Below are 20,260 nucleotides of genomic sequence, written 5' to 3' on the forward strand. Positions count from 1 at the left end.
TTATTTCTTTTTAAAACTGTGAACTTATTGATGCTTCACCTACTTACAGCAGATGCACTTACCAAATGTAGGCTTTGTTTGATTCAGGGTACGTCGGTATGGGCAGAGGCCATTGCTTAGCAATAAATGCTAAAACACTACTATGGCTATGTGGATTTGTGCATAAATAAAAACACATTTGCAATGAGGATTTTTTTTGTATGTAAACATACAACATTTTAATCAAAGTCAACACAATTTTTTAAGTTGATACTGACAATTCACTAATTTGAAAAAAGCAATTACCCAACTAAGATGTACATCTGTTTTTGATTTAAGCATTAAAGTAACACTATAGTCCAGAAAAAAAACAAAATCATCACACCAATTTTTCATCACGTGTATACTAACTTTTTGTATGGCCTTGTATCTTTAATAGAAAACATTAAATTTTACACCACATTTTTATATGTATGAAAAGCCAATGAACTCTTTTTGACAAATCTGCTTTGCAGAAAATTTTGACATTATTGTCCCTCTCTCCCCTCATCAATTCAAATGTTATTTATACCTCTAGGTATAAAAGGCACAGTTTTATAGATTGCATTCACTGTTTGTAGGAGTATGCTCACGTGTAGCATCAGATAACGCCAATAATTAAATTGTCTCAAAAAGAAAGGCATAATCTAACAAAATGCCCCATTAAGACTCCAAAAGAGTTTGAAAATAGTGTTTCAGTCTGGATGTTCTTGCTTGATGTAAATGCTTAAATCAAAATAAATCCTGAATTCTTTGCACATGTTCAAATTTCATGTCAAATATATGTGGAATTATTATGGTTTGGCTTCAGTTCTTTGTGAATGGTGTTCATTATGTATACCATGTGCAATGAGAGACTAAATTGCATATCTAAATTAATCTGATCAATCTGGGTGACTTGCATTTCTGGGAATATGAAGCTAAGTACTATAACAGACACAATCTAACTGAGTTGGTTACCTTCATATTTGCAGTTAAGAAAACAAAATGCTACAGTTGTTATCATTAAAGAAACTTTCTTTGCATTTAGTGAATGCTTTTTCTTTGTAACGTGCAATAAAAATACTTATGTATATATTTGCAAGTTATGAGAACATCCATTAACAACAAGTACTTACTGTATCTACACAGCAGCACGCTAGGAGCAGCTTTGTATCTTACTATTGAATAGAAGTGCAACAGAAATTTGAACATTCAAATAATAATCGAATACAAACATTTTTAATTATAATTGACTGTTCAAATAGCTGACCTTGTATTGTATTTACACCACGGCTGTCCACTGTTTAACACTGCTTTCACCATGAATACATAGAATTACATCAGATCATTCATGTGCCAAATACTATAAGAAATATTCCAATTAATGGCTTAAATATCATGGAAAGGATGCAGTAAAACAGTGAAAGACAGCAGGTACCAAGTAAACAAAGGGTGCAACAAGTACTTATTGAATAATTGACCAATATTTAAGCTGCAACAACTTTAAATAACTCTATGCATATTATGAAAAGCATTTTCTACCAAAAGCTGTATTTTGTTCAAAATTTACCAAAGCAACATCAAGTTTCACCTTGCATGCCACTTTGTAGTTCATACCTTTGAACTTTATATTATTACTTTTCTTTAAATAATGATATTTTGTGATTAAGCAGAATTTGTCCATATTTGTTTGGTGCATCTCAGAGAATAACCGACCTTTTGATACTTCAATGAAATTAACTGTGAAGATTCTTCAACACTTCCAGTGCCCTGAAATATATTTTTAAATCAATTCTGCACAACTCTGCAACTCTTTCTCTTGTAGCCCAAAGAACAAAATCTCTGGTGAAAGTATACATTGCATGTAACAGTCTGGTTTTTAGCGAGTTAAAGCTGCATTTCAGCTTGGTAAAACTCCAATGTAATTAACACCACTAAACATTTAAGTCAACTGTTTGAACTATACCAACCACAACAATGTGCTGCAGTTCTGTTTTAGGATGGTCATGAACTTGATAATGCTACACTTTTGCTAAAGCAATAACATGCACTTTACTGCGTTCGCCTAGTATTTCTTATCAGATATGAAAAACAGAAGAGTTTTCTAACATTACTGTTTTCCTGAGCAAGTTAGTTTTTAAACATCCCAGACTAATGTAATAGTAAAATGGGATTTCTAGGCTGTTATGTTGGACAACTTGTTGCAAAAGTAGAGAACCATCTATTCATACAAGAATTTGAATCATCTTGTTTCTTGTGCAACAGCACAGTTTTAAATCTACAATCCAGCATTGCAGTGCTTTCTTTTATGTGAATCAATTAACAGTTTTACCTGGGACTGGAATACTGTCGGCTTTCACAGTAGAACCCTAGAGCAACATCCTACAGCAAGTTTTCTCCGGGGTCTTGTTTAGGTGTTTGACTCATGTTCATACAGTAGTGGCTTCATGTTTTATATCATGGTTGTGTCTAAGTTTGCAAAGCGATGCTCCTGATTAATATGTCAACTGCTTCTTCTACATGGCCTGTAAAACAGGAACTCCCCCTGTGATTGTTATTTTTGTCCTTAATCTTGTCAATTCCAATAATGTAATGGGGTTGAAGATGATCACAAAGAGTTCTCCTTCTTTTGTAGTGAAGCCAACCATTGCAGAGTTTTTAAAAAATTCAGCCTGGTACATAGTGTTATCATGGCTTCTAGTCCAGTTTATGAATATTATCAAAGTCTCGCAACAGGAAAAAAAATGTACATTTCATTCTCCAACTTTGGGTAGACTTGCTTCATCAAAGTCTCCAAAAGGCTTGTAAGATGCCAGAACTGAAGTCATTTAAATAGATATATCAGGCCACCTGAAATTGCAGTAGTTCAAGTAAATGTTAACAGGAACATCCCCATTTGAATGTATTTTGAGTGTAATACATTTTCAAAATTCTACATTGACCCATCATCCAAATCAAGCATTAGTTTCAGAGTGAAAATGTCACAAAACACATTGCAATCCATACTCTGGAAGTTGAAATCATGCTTCAAACAATGAGACAGTTACGTTACATAAGATACTTAATACTGTACTACTCCTGTGCTCTTTTAACTACATTTTCACCCAGTATATACACTTGCTATCTTTTAAAGTAGAAAATTCAGTGTGCGTGTGTATATGCATGTGTGTATTGGTGTGTGCATATCTTGAGGGGTTTGAGTGGATTGGGGGTAAGGTTCAGGATACAGCATGCATGTAATTGGCGAGTCAGAACGATTTCTACAATTTAACAGAACTGTCAAGCAGTCCACTGTCAAATGCGAGATGTGGAGCCAGAAACAGTAGACATTAATATATCTCTTTGGTAGCCCCCTTTATGGGATATCCTGCACAATATTTGAATTCATTTTAATTTATGTATCTAATGTGTTGCCTTTTGAAATATCGTGTTGAAACTTTTCACAGGTAGACTTCTCTTCTCGTGAGTTGAGAAACCGAAGATGGTTTGAAATCTGCTGTCTGTGTCAGGGGTATATCTTCAGGATTTGCTTCCTCATTTTTAGCATAAGTAGCAGTATTGAAGTTCTCATATGATGAAGTCAGCCTCTTGTTGAGAAGGTTTCGATTGCGATCACCTATAATCTGAGGGGCACCGTTGGCGAGCTTCTCTTGACTGCCTCGATCTGCGACAGGCATGAATGTAGAAAGCTTGGGCGGATTCTTTTTTCTTCTCTCTGGTGAGGTGCGCACTGGCATCCAACAGGAGTCAGAGTGGCCAAACTCATCACATTCACGTGTACATTTTCCTGTCAAAGCTACATCAGGCAAAGGCCTTGAATCTGTTGAAAAAAAAATAAAATCTTGTTAATGGGCAATGCACGTTAGCAGTGTATGAAATACAAAGCTGAGATTTTCACATATTACGCCTGCAAATGCTCAACTATCTAGGCTGGAGATTTTGCTCCACTGCAGTAGTTTTGCTCCATTGCAGTAATATCTCCAATGCTTTGCTGAAAACCATGTTTATCATTTCCCCTGCCCTTTTGGCAAAGCAGGAACAGCTCTCACAAAATATCTAATTCGCAAGTGTATTAATTGTAAACGTCAACAGATATTTCTTCCACATGACATGCAAATATAATGGGTGTCTTGCTTTGTACTCTTGCAGGATCTCATGGGTTCCTAAATGACTTGAATTCTTTTTTTTTGAAAACTCAATATTAGCTGTTAGGCCTCCTCTAGTCTGCTTAGTTATTTAATACTACCACTACTGGTCTGATTCCTGGCCTTAACTCCACATTTCTGCTTGTCCTAAATAAACCTCAACTCCCTTGTGGATCAAAAAGTTGACCATCTCGGCCTTGGAGATATTAAATGACCTGCCTCCACTACTTTCTGCGACAGAAATTCCAAAGATTAATAGTCTTTCCGGAGCAGATATATCTCCTCATCTTAATCTTTAAATGATAGATGGTTTATTTTGAAACCATGCCCCTCTTGTTCCAGACTACCTCATGAGGACAAACATTCTTTTAGCATCTAAATTATCAAGTCCCTTCAAAATCCTCTATGTTTCAATAAACTCACCTTTCAACACTGTAAACTCCAATAAGCATAGGCGCAAATTGCTCAACATTTCTTTGTAAGACAACATTTCAGCCCAGGAACAACTTAGTGCAACTTTTTTAAACAGCAACTGTATCCCATCGTAAGTATGGAGCCCGAAACGGGTAATCAGTAATTTCAATTGAGTCTCACTAATGCCCTGGTCAGGTTTAGTAAATCTTCTCGACTCTTACTTACCATTCCCACACCACTGCAACAAAGATCAAGAATTCGGGTTATTATCTTAATTAGTTGCTGTAACTCCATGTTTACCCTGTGGCCAGATGGGCTGCTCAAAATGGCAGACTTATGAAAACTGGATGATAAGTAAAGCATGCTGGGAAATCGAACCAAGCATTGTTCAAACGTACCTGTGCTAAAAACACTGAAATAAATTAGCTACAGAACCAGACAGGCTGCAGCTACAGACAGCACAATATGCATTCCTAGGACAATAGGAAATATTAAGTTGTTTTCCAGAACAAAGGGGTGACTCACAATCCTTGTTTGCGAAAGGCTACCTGACCTATATGCCCTGAACACCTTCAGGAATGGAGGTCAAAGGACCACCCTACCATCTATGCATCAATGCCTGATTGGGCCCAATCAATCACAGTAATCAAACTCTGACTGATCGATTGGTAGGAATCAAAGACTCTCCCAAAGAGCGCAAAAGCTTCGAGGTATAAGAATCACCGCAGCACCACCCTTGGGCATATTAACTGGAGACCAACAGCTGTGAAAAGGAGATTACCCTTTTACAACCAGAAAAAGAAGAAGACCAGACGATCATCACTACGTGGATCAAGGCCAAGATCTAATGTGGTGCTTTATGATCATTCAAAGATAAATTAAAGTACAAGATAGTTAATTAGATTTAAAGCTTTAATCGTTAATTTGAGGTGTATTGTTATTATAGTGTTATGTTGAAACAGATAAAGATTATTTCTTATTACTTTAAAAAGTTGACTCACAGCTCTTTGCTGAATATGAGGATCAAAACACACTATGTGGCAGGCACAACCACCCCATTTTGTGATTCACATCCAAGGAAACTCAAAACCCTCTGTACTGCAGGATCTTGTGATGTCCTCCATCTAAAACACATTCTGCTTTGCCACTCTTCCCATCAAGTGGATACATCCAAAACTTCCCACATCATATTTTGTCTAACAGGATTTGGTCTACTCACTTCACCTATATTCCTTTGCAAATGCTTTGTGTCCTCATCACAATTAGTTTCATCATGTAAAAAGATGCACAACATATCTGTTTGACATTTCTGACATTTCCTCATTTGTCATTATTTATTTCATAGCCTCAACACCTAAGAAATGACTTACTTTAGCTAACATTTTTCCTTTTCTAACTTGTAGAAGCTCTTACTGTTTATAGTTTTTGCTCATTTATATTTTGATTTTTGACTCCTTACACCTTTTAAGTGAGCTTTTGCTAGTTTCTAGAATTTGCCCAATCTTCTAGCCCACTGCTAATCTTAGAAACATTAATAAAGGGTAATTTGACACCACCGTTAACTTTCTTACTTAGCCATAGTTGGTGCATCCTTCTCAATGAGTCTTTCTTTTGCAATTTAATACAACTTTGTTGAAGTATCTTAACTGCTTGCCATTGTTCCTCTACTATTTTACCTTTCCACTTAATTTTCCAGTCCACTGTTGCTAACTTCATGTCTGTGTCCTTATTTATCCGGTGGCACAGTGGTTAGCACTGCTGTCTCACAGCGCCTGAGACCCGGGTTCAATTCCCGACTCAGGCGACTGACTGTGTGGAGTTTGCACGTTCTCCCCGTGTCTGTGTGGGTTTCCTCCGGGTGCTCCGGTTTCCTCCCACAGTCCAAAGATGTGCGGGTCAGGTGAATTGGCCATGCTAAATTGCCCGTAGTGTTAGGTAAGGGGTAAATGTAGGGGTATGGGTGGGTTGCGCTTCGGCGGGTCGGTGTGGACTTGTTGGGCCGAAGGGCCTGTTTCCACACTGTAAGTAATCTAATCTAATCTTATGTTTTAGAGACTAATTTCAGACTTGGACTTCTCATTCGCAAACTGAATATGAGATCATGTAATGTTATGATCACTGTAACTTAGAGGATCTTTGCTTTTGAGCTCATTACACATGAGCATGTCTAAAACTGCTTGCTCCCTGGTTGGCTCTCAAATTCATCCTCAAGGCTATCTATGGCAATTTGTTTTGTCCATTGTATATGAAGTTAAAAATCACATAACACCAGGTTATAGTCCAACAGGTCTGTTTGGAGCTTTTGGTGTGCTATTCCTTCATCAGGTAGCTAGTGGTGCAGGATCATAGGACACAGATCTTGCCCCACTAGCTACATGATGAAGCAGCAGTGCTCCAAAAGCTTGTGCTTCCAAATAAACCTGTTGGACTATTACCTGGTATTGTGTGACTTTTAACTTTGTCCACCCCAGTCCAACATCGGCACCTCCACATCATTACATATGAAGTTTAAGATCACCCAGAATTTTGCTTTTGATTTCTTATGAGAATGCCAACACTTGACAAATAATCTGTTCTACAGTGTAGAGTTGAGGAGTAGGGTTGGGTGCAATAAAATGACCTCTCTCATGGCTTCTTCCCCTTGCTATTTCTTATCTTCATACATACTGGCTCTACACCGAGATTCGTCTGAGGCTAGGCAATATCATAGAGTCATAGTGGGTGGCACAGTGGCTAGCACTGCTGCCTCACACCACCAGTGACCTGGGTACAATTCCTGCCTCAGGCAACAGTCTTGTGGAGTTTGCACTAGCCCTGTTTGGCCCATATCCCTCTAAACCTTTCTTAAATACCTGTCCAAATGTCTTTTAAATTCTATAACTATACTTGCATCTACCACTTTCCTTGGCAGTTCATTCCATATACAAACCACTGTCTGTGTGAAAAAGTTGCCCCTCAGCTCCTTTTTAAATCTTTCTCCACCCACCTTAAAATTATGCTCCCTCATTGTGAACTCCCCTCCCACAGGGCAAATACCTTGGCTATTCAAAGACTTTATCTATGCCCGTCAAAATTTTATAAACCTTGATAATGCCACCTCCCCCCAAACTCCTATGCTTCAATTTTAAAAAAAGTCCCAGCCTCTCCTCAGAACTCAAACCACTGTAGCAACACTGCATCCTCCTCACAACTCACCCCCCCACCCCACCAAACCACCCAGCTTTGTGTCATTCACAACGCAGGCTTCAGTGCAGCAGGAGGTTGAAAGATTTCACGTGGACAGGGCATTTTCAGATGCTGACCTCACACTCTGACTTACAAGGTGTGAAGGGTCCTGATCTGAGGAGAATTGTGGGCACGTCCACTCACTCCTCTCGTTCTCCTCATTTCCCATCTGAATAACCAACAGTCACAGTCGCCTTCCTTTGTGCCACTTCACGCCCATCCTTCACTGTCACTCCCTACAAATGTTGGTGTTCTATCTGCTGCAGGCATTCCAGGTCACACACTCATAACTCTCTGCTTTCTCTGTTTGCAGAACTCCGAATTGCAGCAAAAATTGAGGGATCACCATCTAGGGAAGCCCCCCAAGAGTGGCATGGAGGAGGCAGCCTTGGAGATTGACAGGGTGTAGACTACATACACATTAGAGATGTAGAGATGGGGTCTCCCATATAACTGGTTACAGAACAGCCCATGGCAATGACTAATGTTGATATACAGTTACTATAAACTGTAAGATACACACCAGCAAATGACAGTCATGAATCTTTACTCCATGTCAGTTCTATTTCATGCCTGCAATCTCCTACTTTGTCCTTGAAGTGCTAAGGAGCCAAGGATTCCTCAGAAGAGCATCCTAAAGGTTGACTGTCACTTGCCTTGTGTACTGCACATTGGTGCAGATACACTACCTCAGTGAGTCTCTAAGGTAGTTAGCTAAATTGTCAGAGTAAGCTACAGGTCAGAAGTGACTCAGCATTTCAGACAGGGACAGGATACTCCAACCACTATTCAGTTGCCTCTGATTCAAAGAATAGGACTTCCTGAGCAGATATAGAAAATGTGAAATGTTGTCTTAGTATTTCCAGAGGGATCCATCTCTATTAATAGTGCCATGATGTCTTCGGCCTTTTCCTTGATTTTGCCTCCAGAGAAAGGTTAGACAACTGCATGCAGAATCAAGGGTGCAGCTACCCATTAACAACTTTGCTCTGATCAATAAGCACCACTCGAAAAATGACGGAGGAAAGTTTCACTGTAGCCATTGAGCATCTCACTAAAGTAAATAAGTAAGTTGTAGTCCAGCTCTTAATAAACAGAGAAATGTGGATGATTTATGCAAAGCAAGATTGAGAAAGAGTACATGAATGTGGAATTCAGTTCCAAGTGCCCTGGCTTTTCTTCATTTACACACCTCCATCAATGAGGTCAGTACATGTTGCCTCCTGCTCTGATGGCCAAGACTGCTCTGTACAGATGCAGGGAGAGCAGACTTTAGCAGGTTACCCAGCGGCGCCAAATCTCTGAGGACATGCACTACAAATATTTCAGCTGCCAGATTAGAGAACAAACTCGGATATAAGGCAAAAAGAAACGGCAAGTTTTTATTGCTAAACAAGGAAAAACTCTTAGGTGTACATAACAATGCCACAATGTTAATATTTTGAAAATATGAAATGAAAGATAAACTTTACTTCAACTCACCACTGTCCAATCATATCCACAGTTGCTATTTGTGTGGCTAGTAGCCCAGCATTAAGGAATATGGCTCATGCACAATACAAGGATTCTTAAGGAAATGAAAGGATTATAAACTATAGGAGGGGTTTCTGTCAGGCGGTGCAGCAGAAAACAATGGTTTCAACATTGTTATGTCATAATACTTGATATGCTGAAGGTATCTGAATCATGCTGTGCTTGTTCATCAAAGGCTTCTTTTGCAACAAGTTGACTTGGCACATCAAGTTCCCCCTCCTTAGAGTCATACAGTCATACAGCACGGAAACAGACCATTCAGTCCAATCAGTCCATGTCAAACTTAGTCCCAAACTAAACTAGTCCCACCTGGCTGCTCCTGGCACAGATCCCTTCAAATCTTTCCAATTCATGTAGGAGAAAGTGAGGACTGCAGATGCTGGAGATCAGAGTTGAAAGTGTGGTGCTACACAAGCACAGCAGTTCAGGCAGCATCTGAGGAGCAGGAGAATCGATGTTTTGGGCAACAGCCCTGATGAAGAGCTCTTGCCCGAAACGTCGATTCTCCTGCTCCTCAGACGTTGCCTGATCTGCTGTGCCTTTCCAGCACCACACTTTCCTATTCATGTACCTATCCAAATACCTTTTAAATGTTTAATACTACCCACACGCACCACTCCCTCAGGAAGTTCATTTCACATGCAAACCACCCTCTGTATTAAAAAAAATTGCCTCCTATGTCTTTTCCCAATCTCTCTCCTTTCATCTTAAAACATGTGTTTCCTAGTCTTGAAATCCCCCATTCTTGGGAAAAGACAACATCTCATATACCTCTGATTATTTTATAAACTTCCATCAGTAAAAAAATTCCTAGCCTGTCCAGCCTCTCTTTATAACTCGGCATACTCCCACACCTGGTAGTATCCTGACAAATTTCTTCTGACCCCTCTCTAGCTTTATAATATTCTTCTCATAACTAGGCAACCAGAATTGGACATAGTATTTCAGAAGAGGCCTCAACAAAGTCCTGTACAACTTCAACATGACTTCCTAACTCCTATACTCAAAGGACTGAGCAATGAAGGCAAGCAAGGCTAAACACGTTTTTAATCACCCTGCCTATATTTGACACAAACATCAAAGAATTATGTACCTGCATCCCAGATGCCTCTGTTCTACAGCACTACTCAAGGCCCTACCATTAATTGTATAAGCCCTACCCTTGTTTGTTGTACCAAAATTCAATACTTCTCATTTATCCAGACTGAACTCCATCTGCTATTTTCAGCCCATTAGCCCATTTGATCAAGATCCCTTCGTAATCTTAAAAAACCTTCTTCACTGTCTACTATAGCACCAAGTTTGGTGTCATCCACAAACTTACTAACCATGTCTTCTATATTCTCATCCAAATCATTTATATAACTGACAAACAAAAGAGAACCCAGAACCGATCCCTGTGGAACACTGCTGGTCACAGGCCTCCAGTTCAAAAAGCAATCCTCTACCATTACTTTCTGTCTCTTGCTTAGGTTATGTACCTAATTGGCAAGCTTACTCTGAATCCCATGGGACCCAACTTTACTAATTCGTTTACCTTGCAGAACCTTGTCAAAAGCTTTGCTAATACCCAAATAAACAATGTCTACTGCTCTGCCATTTTAAATAGTTTTGGTAACTTCCTCAAAAACTCAATCAAGTTTGTGAGACACAATTTTCCGCATACAAAACCATGCTGACTATCCCTAATCAATTTTTGCTTCTCTAAATGTCCATAAATATTATTTTTTATTATCACCTCCCACAATTTACCCAAAACTGAAGAGTGACTCACAAGTCTATAGTTCCCTGGTTTCTCCCTACAACCTTGCTTAAACAAAGGTACAACATTAGCCACCCTCCAGTCATCAGGTACTTCACCCATTGTTATCGATGATGCAAAAGAGGATACAAAGCGTTCCTCACTTAGTCAGTTCTGCAGCACAACATTGTACAACGTTCAGCAGTTCAGTACCATTCTAGACTCTCTTTGCTGGTGTTTAAGGAAGGACACCCTCCAATCCGTCTGGGCACCTGAAACACATCTTTAACCACTCAACGGTTTGCTCATAGGTCATCTGGCACTATGTGCCCGAAAATCAAAAGGGTCAAGAATCAGACAATCAAGTCAAATGAAGATCTCTGGCAGAAACTCATGATCGTGGAGTATATCTGTTCCCATGTTCATGGGACTCTGATTGTATCTTTCCTCTATGTCGGTGGTAGGGCTAGTTATTGGTATCATCAATCACATCATTCATAGGTAGTCCTGATTCTATTGTTATTGCTCCTCTTGTGCTTCATCAGAGGTTCGAGGTGGAGCTGTGTAAGCTACTGTCATATTGTAGTGGAGGCCAACACCTGGGAGATAGGTTCACTCAAGGACAAAGGAGGGAATTTATGCGTACAGCCAGTGGGTGAGGTCCTCTATGAATATTTTGCATTAGTATTCATGAATACCATACTCCTCCCTAATCTTAGCCATAATCCATGAAGGAGAAGGACATGGATGATGGCTAAGATTAGGGAGGAATATGTTGATAGTCTGGGGCTTGTTGATATTAAGCAGGTGGTGATACTGGGTGTCCTGAAAAACATTAGAATCCCTACAATGCAGAAATACTGAACATCCAAAGAGCATTAAGGTAAGTAATTTTGCAGGGTAGGATGGGATCTATCGCAGGATATTGAAGGGGGAAAGGGAAGAGATTGATGGGGCTTGTATCTTCTTTAGCCACAGGCAAGATTCCAGAAGACTGGAGAAAAGCCAATGTTTCAGAAGGGCAACAGTAATAATCCAGGAAATTACAGGCAGATGAGCCTTCCGACAGTGGTAGGAAAATTATGGGAGAAGATTCTTAGTGACAGGATCTACTTGCATTTGGAAAAGAAATAATTTACTGAGATAATTAACATGGCTTAATGCAGTGGTGGGGGATTCTTGTTTCACAAACTTCATTGAGTTTTTTGAGCAAGTAACAAAGATAATTGAAGAGAATATGGCAATGGATGTTGTCGATGTGGAATTTATTGAAGCATGTGACAAGGTCCCTCATGGTAGTCTAGTCCAGAAAGTAAATTGCATGGGATCATGGTAAGGTGACAAATTTGATATAAAATTGGCTTGGTCATAAAAAATAGTGGGTAGTTGTAGCAGGGTGTTTTTCTGACAATGTCTGTGACCAGTAATGCTCTGCAAGTGATGAGACCTTTGTTGTTTGCAAGAACTGTAAATGACTTCGATGAAAATGTAAATGGTTGATTAGTACGTTTGCAGAAGACACAAAAATTGGTGAAGTCATAGAAAGTGAGGAAGGTTGTCAAAGGATATAGATCAGTTGAAAAGATGGGCAGATGGGTTAAATGGATTTTAAACTGAGCAAGTGTGAGGTGATGCATTTTTGGAGGTCAAGTGCAAGAGCAAAGTGTACAGTAAATGCAGGATCCTTAGGAGCACTGATATACAGAGGGATCTTGAGGGCAAGCCATAGGTCCCTGAAAGTGGCAACGCAAGTGAATAAGGTGGTAAAGAAGGTGTAAGGCTTGCTTCTTTTGCTGGTTAGGGCATTAAGTATAAGAGTTGGCAAGTCATATTGCAGCTGTATGAGACTTTATTTCGGTCACTTTTGAAGTATTGTGTTCAGTTCTGGTCCCAACATTGTCTGAAGGATGTGGAGGCTTTGGAGAGGGTGTAAAAGGTATTTATCAGAATGTTGCCTGGATTGGAGTGTATTAGCTATAAAGGAGAGGTTGGATAAATGTGGATTATTTTCTCCAGTGTACTGGCTGAGAGGTGACTTGACAGAAGTATACAAAATTATGAGAGGCATGGACAGGGTGGATAGTTGGAGTCATTTTCCCAGGATGGAAATGGCAAATATTAGGTGGCACAGGTTGAAGTGAGAGGGGAAAAGTTTTAAGGAACTGTGCAGAAAGGTTTTTGTCACAGAGATGGTAGGTGTCTGGAATACCTGCCAGGGGAGATGGTAGAAGCAGATATGTGAGCACAGTTTACCAGACATTTAGATGGACCAATGAACAGGCAGGGAATAGAGTGATAGAGATCATGGGCAGGCAGACTGGATTAGTTTTGAATGCCATCACAGTGGGCACACAGGCATGGTGGGCTGAAGAGCCTATTCCTATGCTATTCTATAAAGTGAGAAAAATCCAAGGTAGCAAAAATGATTTCCAAAATTTTGAAAAGTCACCTTAAGCAAAGTGCCACTAGACTTTCACCTAGTTTCTATATTTAAAGGCTTTGTAGCCTAAAAATATGCTGCACTCTATCTCTGTTGACCCTGGAGAATTTTAGAGACTTTGGGAAACTTATGAGCTACCAGTTAAAGGCATGCTGCAGGATTAAATATGTTTTCAGCTTCATTTTTTACATACCTAATTCACAGGTGCATCCTCACGGTGTACATCAAATGCCTTTGAAAGCACATGGTTAATATACTGAATTGGACAGCGTGTTGGGCTTCTGATATGGCAACACTTCACACACACTATCGTCTGCGTGAAAAGATTGCCCCTTAGATCTCTTTTGTAACTTTCCCCTCTCACCCTAAACCTATGCCATCTACTTCTGGACTCCCCACCCCAGGGAAAAATACCATGTCTATTTCCCCTATACATGCCCTTCATGATTTACTTCTTAATTTTTTTAACCCTTCCCTTAACCATCCCCCCATCACATTCTGCGCCCCCCCCACCCCCACCCCACCCTTGCAAGTTAATGTTTTGCCTTAAATCTTTCAAACCTATTTATGTTGCACTCTAAATTAGGGGAAATTCCTTCCTCCAGATCTAATTTCCTCTTACACACTGTAGCAAAAGGAAAGCTGCATTTCTACACAACTGTATTTGAGTTTTCTCTTGCAAGGATAGATTGAAAATGAAATTCAGTAACGTCAACCTTTGTAAAAACTAATTCTCATCGGTGGGAAGCATTTCTGACTTGCTTCAAAAACACCAATAAATCCTGATTCAACTGCAATTCCTGTTGCCTGGTCCTGCCAGTGATAGATAACAAAAATACTGAAGATAGTCAGCCCCACCAGTCCTTGAATCAAATGTATGTTCTGCAAATTCCACACTGCACATATTAAGAATCAAAATACTTCCTGCTCATTTAACCAAATCTTCCCACTACATGTTAAAGTATCAATTTATTACATCCTCAGAACACAGGGCAGAGATGCTGAAGAAATATTGAAACTTCTCTTTCATTCAATTTTACAGTTAGTGGTGAAGCAGTGGTGTATGTGCTTAAATCAATTTACCTTTCTCAGTGGCTGTTTGTTTAGAACATTACCTATTGGCTGCAGGGTGGATCCATCAGCAAGGTACGTGGGAAGACCTGGTGAAATGGTGCATTGCTGGTGAAGCCCCACCCTGTTTGATAACAAAAGCATAATATGCACCCCTAAAGACCTGTCTTTACCGCAATGACAGGCAAGTACTTGTAATAATTTTAAGTGTTTTCTGCTTTTAATTTCAGTTCCACCTCCATTTTTTTCCCAACACTAGACTTCCAAGACAACAATGGAACTGAGGCATCTGTTGGAAGGTACAGTGATGGGAGTGTGGGAGGAGTACTATTAGTGGTGGGTGTTCTGCCTTCATGATGTATTTGTACCTAATGTGGCAATATTTAAGTTATCTCATGTAATATAAGAAATGGATATGGGTAACTTAACAATGAAAGAACCAACAGACAATTATTAGAGCTCACTGTTATATAAAACACAAGGTGCACAGTCACTTCAATGTCTGGGCTAGTATTTGGTTACACAATGTATCAGGGAAAAACAATGACTGCAGATGCTGGAAACCAGAGTCTAGATTAGAGTGGTGCTCGAAAAGCACAGCAGGTCAGGCAGCATCTGAGGTGCTGGAAGATTGACGTTTCGGACAAAAGCCCTTCATCAGGAATCCTGATGAAGGGCTTTTGCTTGAAATGTCGATTTTCCTGCTCCTCGGATGCTGCCTGACCTGCTGTGTTTTTCCAGCACCACTCTAATCTACACAATGTACCATGCATCCATCAGTATATCACGATTTAAGTGGCCTGAGTTAAGATGGAGTATGTCGTCTTTATACCATCTGGTCATATGCTGTCTCTTAAAGGTATTCTGATGCACTAAGTGTTGACATAATAAAACAGTTAGCAGTGTGCCAAGGAGGGGGTATGCTGGATTCACTGACTGACCACAACAGGCCATCAATGTGGGTTTCCTCGGAAGCCCTTTCAGGAAGAACTTAATTTCTGGATTGGAGTATCAGGTGTTCATCAGAGGTGACTGTGCCACTGCAACATTAATAGCAGCAAACATCTTACATTTGAGGCATCAAATCGATTTCACACTGTCTCTTGTCTGTCTGAAGTTTGTAGGTTATGCTGGCAAATGGTCTCACAAGTATCAGCTACCTCCTGAAATTGTGGGACACCTTTTATATCTAGTCTTGTGATAGTCAGATTCCCAATAGACATTGTCTATCCCTCTCCATAATTATTGTCCAGTGGGTTTCTTTGGATAGCTATCAGAAGTGGGGGAATTGGTTGCTATTTCCCCTCCCTTGCTCAGTGGTTTTTGGCAAACCGAGATGCCATATTGTCACACAATCAAGATCAGTCACTTGATTACTTTCTGGCAATCAAAGAACATTTATATGTCTCACAGACAGGCAAGGTGGGCTAGTTATTACCTACACCATTCAGGAGACCCTGTATTTTTATTCTCTGAATTCTGTTAATAAAGCAATTCTAATATGCAGTTTAGGGAACCATGGATGTTAACTGCTGTTCAAAATAAATGAGAAATCTACTTTTCAAAAATTGAATAGAATTCAAAGATATAAGTGAGATAAATTCTATTGGTTAAACTTGATCTGTTGAAACTAATGGCCCTCTTCAATGACCAAATCCCTTTGGCATTTGTAAATGCATCTATCACTTTAATGCTTCAATGCAGGCAATAAAACACTTTTGGATGTGGTTTAATAATTACAGCTCATGGAACATCATTGCAAAGTAAAAACAAAAGGAAAGAGAAAACAAGCACAATCGTGAAAATACTATATGCTATATAATTGATTAATACTGTTTTGTGGAGTCATACAGTGGATCTGGGCTCTGTGCCATTATTGTAATATGTACTTCATATTTGAAAGAATCAGCATATTTTCATACGCGTAAGGATAGAAATACCTAAACAACAACTGAAGAATATTCTAGCAGTGCTATAACCTAAGCCCTAACTATCACCCTGAATAGGCTTTTACAGTGTTGATCAGCACCCTGGTGCAAAACAGCTGTGGGATAAATTTGTTGAAATAAAATCAACTACATAATCCAAATTTGAGATATACAATGAATATTACAAGTATTAACTTGTCAATTATTAATTGAGCACTTACGTTTTATGACAGAATAAAACCAATAAGCAACAACCAAGCCTTGTTTTATTTGTAGCAACCTTGATTGCAAAAGAGTTGAAAAGTGTGGTGCTGGAAAAGCGCAGCAGGCCAGGCAGTATCCGAGGAGCAGGAGGATTGACGTTTCGGGCACAAGCCCTTCTTCAGGAATGAGGCTGGTGTGCCAAGCGGGCTGAGGTAAAAAGTAGGAGGGTGGGTGGGGGGAATTTGGGGGAGGGGTGCTGGGAATACGATAGGTGGAAGGAGGTGAGGGTGATAGGCCAGAGAGGGGGTGGAGCGGAGAGTTCGGGAAGAAGATTGCAAGTCAAGAGGACGATGCTGAATCCGGGGGGTGGGACTGAGATAAGGTGGGAGGAGGGGAAATGAGGAAGCTGGAGAAATCAACATTCATCCCGTGTAGTTGGAGGGTTCCTAGGCGGAAGATGAGGTGCTCTTCCTCCAGGCATCGTGTGGCCAGGGTCTGGCGATGGAGGAGGCCAAGGACCTATGTGTCCTTGCCAGAGTGGGAGGGGGAGTTAAAGTGTTCAGCCATGGGGTGGTTGGGTTGGTTGGTGCGGGTGTCCCCTAGAGATGTTCCCTGAAAAGTTCCACAAGTAGGCGACTTGTCTCCCCAATGTAGAGGAGACCACATTGGGTGCAGCGGATACATTAAATGATGTGTTTGGAGGTGCAGGTGAATTTGCGACGGATAGGGAAGGATCCATTGGGGCCTTGGAAGGAGGTGAGGGGGGAAGTGTGGGCGCAAGTTTTGCACTTCTTGTGGTTGCAGAGGAAAGTGCTGGGAGTAGAGGTTGGGTTGGTGGGGGGTGTGGACCTGATGAGGGAGTCGTGGAGGGAGTGATCTCTCCGGAACGCTGATAGCGATGGGGAGGGAAATATATCCCTGGTAGTTGGGTTTGTTTGGAGGTGGTGGAAATGACGGAGGATGATACAATATATCCGGAAGTTGGTGGGGTGAAAGATGAGGACCAGTGGGGTTCTGTCCTGGGAGCGATTGGAGGGGCGGGGTTCAAGGGCAAAGGAGAGGGATGTGGAGGAGATGCAGTGGAGAACATTGTCGACCCCGTTGGAGGGGAAATTGCAGAATAGTCACAGAAATCTACAGCACAGAAAAAAGCCCTTCAGTCCACCATATCTATGTTAGTCAAAAACAATCAACTAACTACTCTCATGTTATGAAGATGTGGGTGTACTTTAAGAGACTTAAAAGCAGCAGAACTACCATTCACAGCACCAAGCATTCTCAATAAGGTAACAATGTACCATTTGGTCGAACAACTCGATTAGCTCATTGCCTAGAGACAAAAGCAGATTTGAAATCGGCCAATCAGTTTAAATAATTTCCCAAAAAGTACCAACTTCCAATCAAGTTTGAATTGAGTATATTTTCAATCTTAAAAGCCAAAGACACACAATCTGATGCTCCAGGCTATAAAACTGGGGGAAAATCGAACAGTTGGGAGGAGAACTGCCAAGCACCAGCAGGTAAAAGACTGCCTGAAAAATAGCTCCTCTAAAAGTACCTTTATCAATCAGTAACCTGTGAAGTAGAATCCCTAAGAAGAAGAAAATAGACACAGGAAGTTCCAAATGGAAGAACTGAAAGCTGCCTGATTTTGAAATAAGAAGTGTTGTTTTGTAAAACTTAATTGGGAGTTTTATCACACTTGTATTACAGAATAGAAGGTAAAAGATAGGTTGGAGTAAAGAAATGTAAATAGTTGTAAGTTAATTATTCTCTGTTATACTTTAAGGAATAAAGTTGTTAATTTTTACTTTAAATAGTTCTTGGCCACTTGAATTTTCACAGATTACTGCACGGGAGAAATCGTTTCTGTGTTGCTGATTTTAAATTAAGCAGGAGCATTTACCCGATGTCGTAACACTCATCCAGATGTCGGAAAACCAGACAAGCCTGGTATTTTGTTGGACTAGTAACAAAAAGCACAAGGAAAGTAAGACAACTGCCGCAGAGTGTACAAGATGATCAGAAGTTGATGAAGGAGGAAGTGCCAGATCTGCTTAAAAAAATAGAGGCAAGGATAAAGTTTATTTACATAGGCCAGGAGTAGCAGGTAAAGAGATTACAACATTAAGGGACACAGGATCCTCTCAGTCTGTAATGCTGAAGGATGAGGAGTTATGCACTCCTGAGGGACTATTGCCAGAAAAGGTACTGGTAACAGGAATTCATGGTGAGACAAAAAGTGTTCAATTATGTAAAGTGAGGTCAGAGAGTCCAGGAAAGAGCAGAGAATTTGTGGTAGGAATAATGGACAAACTCTTAACTCCAGGAATACAATTGGTCCTTGCAAAGGATGTAGCTGATTCACCGGTAGGTGTGCTGCCTACTCTAGTTGAAAAGCCAGAGGAGACACAGACAACTGAAGAAATGAAGGATGTTTTTTCCAGGAATTTGGATAGGGGAATTCCATTTGTACCTTTTGCGGTCAGAGATGCACCGAATGGATTGACCAGCCACATTTCAGAGACTGACTAATAAGGTCATTGCCGGACTACACAGCTATGTCGTGTACAGAGGAACCTCGATTATCTGAATATCAATTATCCGAATTTTGGATTATCTGAAGAAGATCTCAAGGTCCTGATAGAAAGGTTACATCAAAGAGTTGTTTCCAACACTTATCGCATCTTTTGTTTCCAATGATTAAAAATGAATTCGGCTTACTGAAATGCTGCCAAGAACATTCGTGAACATCAATGGGAGCCTAGGCATCGTCTCCAAATGATTGACAGCCTGCTCTCTCTCTCTCTCCCCAAACTTTCCCTGGAGTTCTACATAAGGGTGTACCTAAACCCCACTTCCCCAGATAATTTCTGCAACATTGTCCTGGACAGGATAAAGGTGGAACTTGTCAAGAAGTTGCAGTTAAAAAGTTGAGTGTGTGGCTGCGCGTGTGTGTGTACGCGCGTGCGTGTGTATATCATGTAGTGGGGTCACCTGTAGTGTGACATTGGGAGGTATTTTGTTTATATGTAAACAAACAAGACTTCAGGCCAAAGTGGTCATGTTTTAGAAGTGTTTTATAATGAAAGGGGAGTGGTCAGCGCTCTCACTGAGCAGTTCAGTCCAAAAGTAGTTGGGAGTTCAGTATTGGACTGTGTGAACCGGTTCTCTGTCTTTCTGCCCTTCTAACTTCAACATGTAAGCATCTGTTCCATTTTTTTCTATTGTATTTTAAGGGAGTCTACTTATTGGGACTGTTGTGCATATTTGGAACAGCATAATTATGTCTAGTTTGGATAGATTGAATTCTCTAGGGATTCTTTATTCTGTACTTTGTGTTTCATTGTGTAATTTTGTGAGTAAAGTTTTGTCTGTTTTAAAATCTGGTAATCAACCTTGCTAATGTACTCCGGGTAATTCTCACTGTATGCTTATCGAAATGAATTGCAAAGTTATAGTCTGGGCTGCCTGCTTAAGAATGTTTTGAGTGGTCATGCCTAATCCATAACAATCTCAATCTCCTTTCTCAATCTCCCCTGCTCTTGGAAAACAGCCC

At 40.2% G+C, this 20,260-nt stretch overlaps 1 protein-coding gene across 2 annotated transcripts in view; it reads right to left on the reverse strand.

Moving 5' to 3' along the window:
• Nucleotides 1-342: 342 nt before the first annotated feature.
• The window catches only part of pcdh7b (protocadherin 7b), a 381,205-nt gene continuing 361,287 nt past the window's right edge, over nucleotides 343-20,260 (reverse strand). The window contains exon 3 of one of the 2 annotated variants that reach the window (XM_060825055.1): nucleotides 343-3,820. In XM_060825055.1, coding sequence (XP_060681038.1) covers nucleotides 3,441-3,820 — 380 coding nt within the window. In that variant the 3' untranslated portion in view covers nucleotides 343-3,440. The remainder of the gene's footprint in view (nucleotides 3,821-20,260) is intronic. The other variant, XM_060825065.1, reaches the window with a different exon arrangement.

This window comes from Hemiscyllium ocellatum, chromosome 1, assembly GCF_020745735.1.
Source record: "Hemiscyllium ocellatum isolate sHemOce1 chromosome 1, sHemOce1.pat.X.cur, whole genome shotgun sequence".
Lineage (NCBI taxonomy): Eukaryota > Metazoa > Chordata > Chondrichthyes > Orectolobiformes > Hemiscylliidae > Hemiscyllium > Hemiscyllium ocellatum.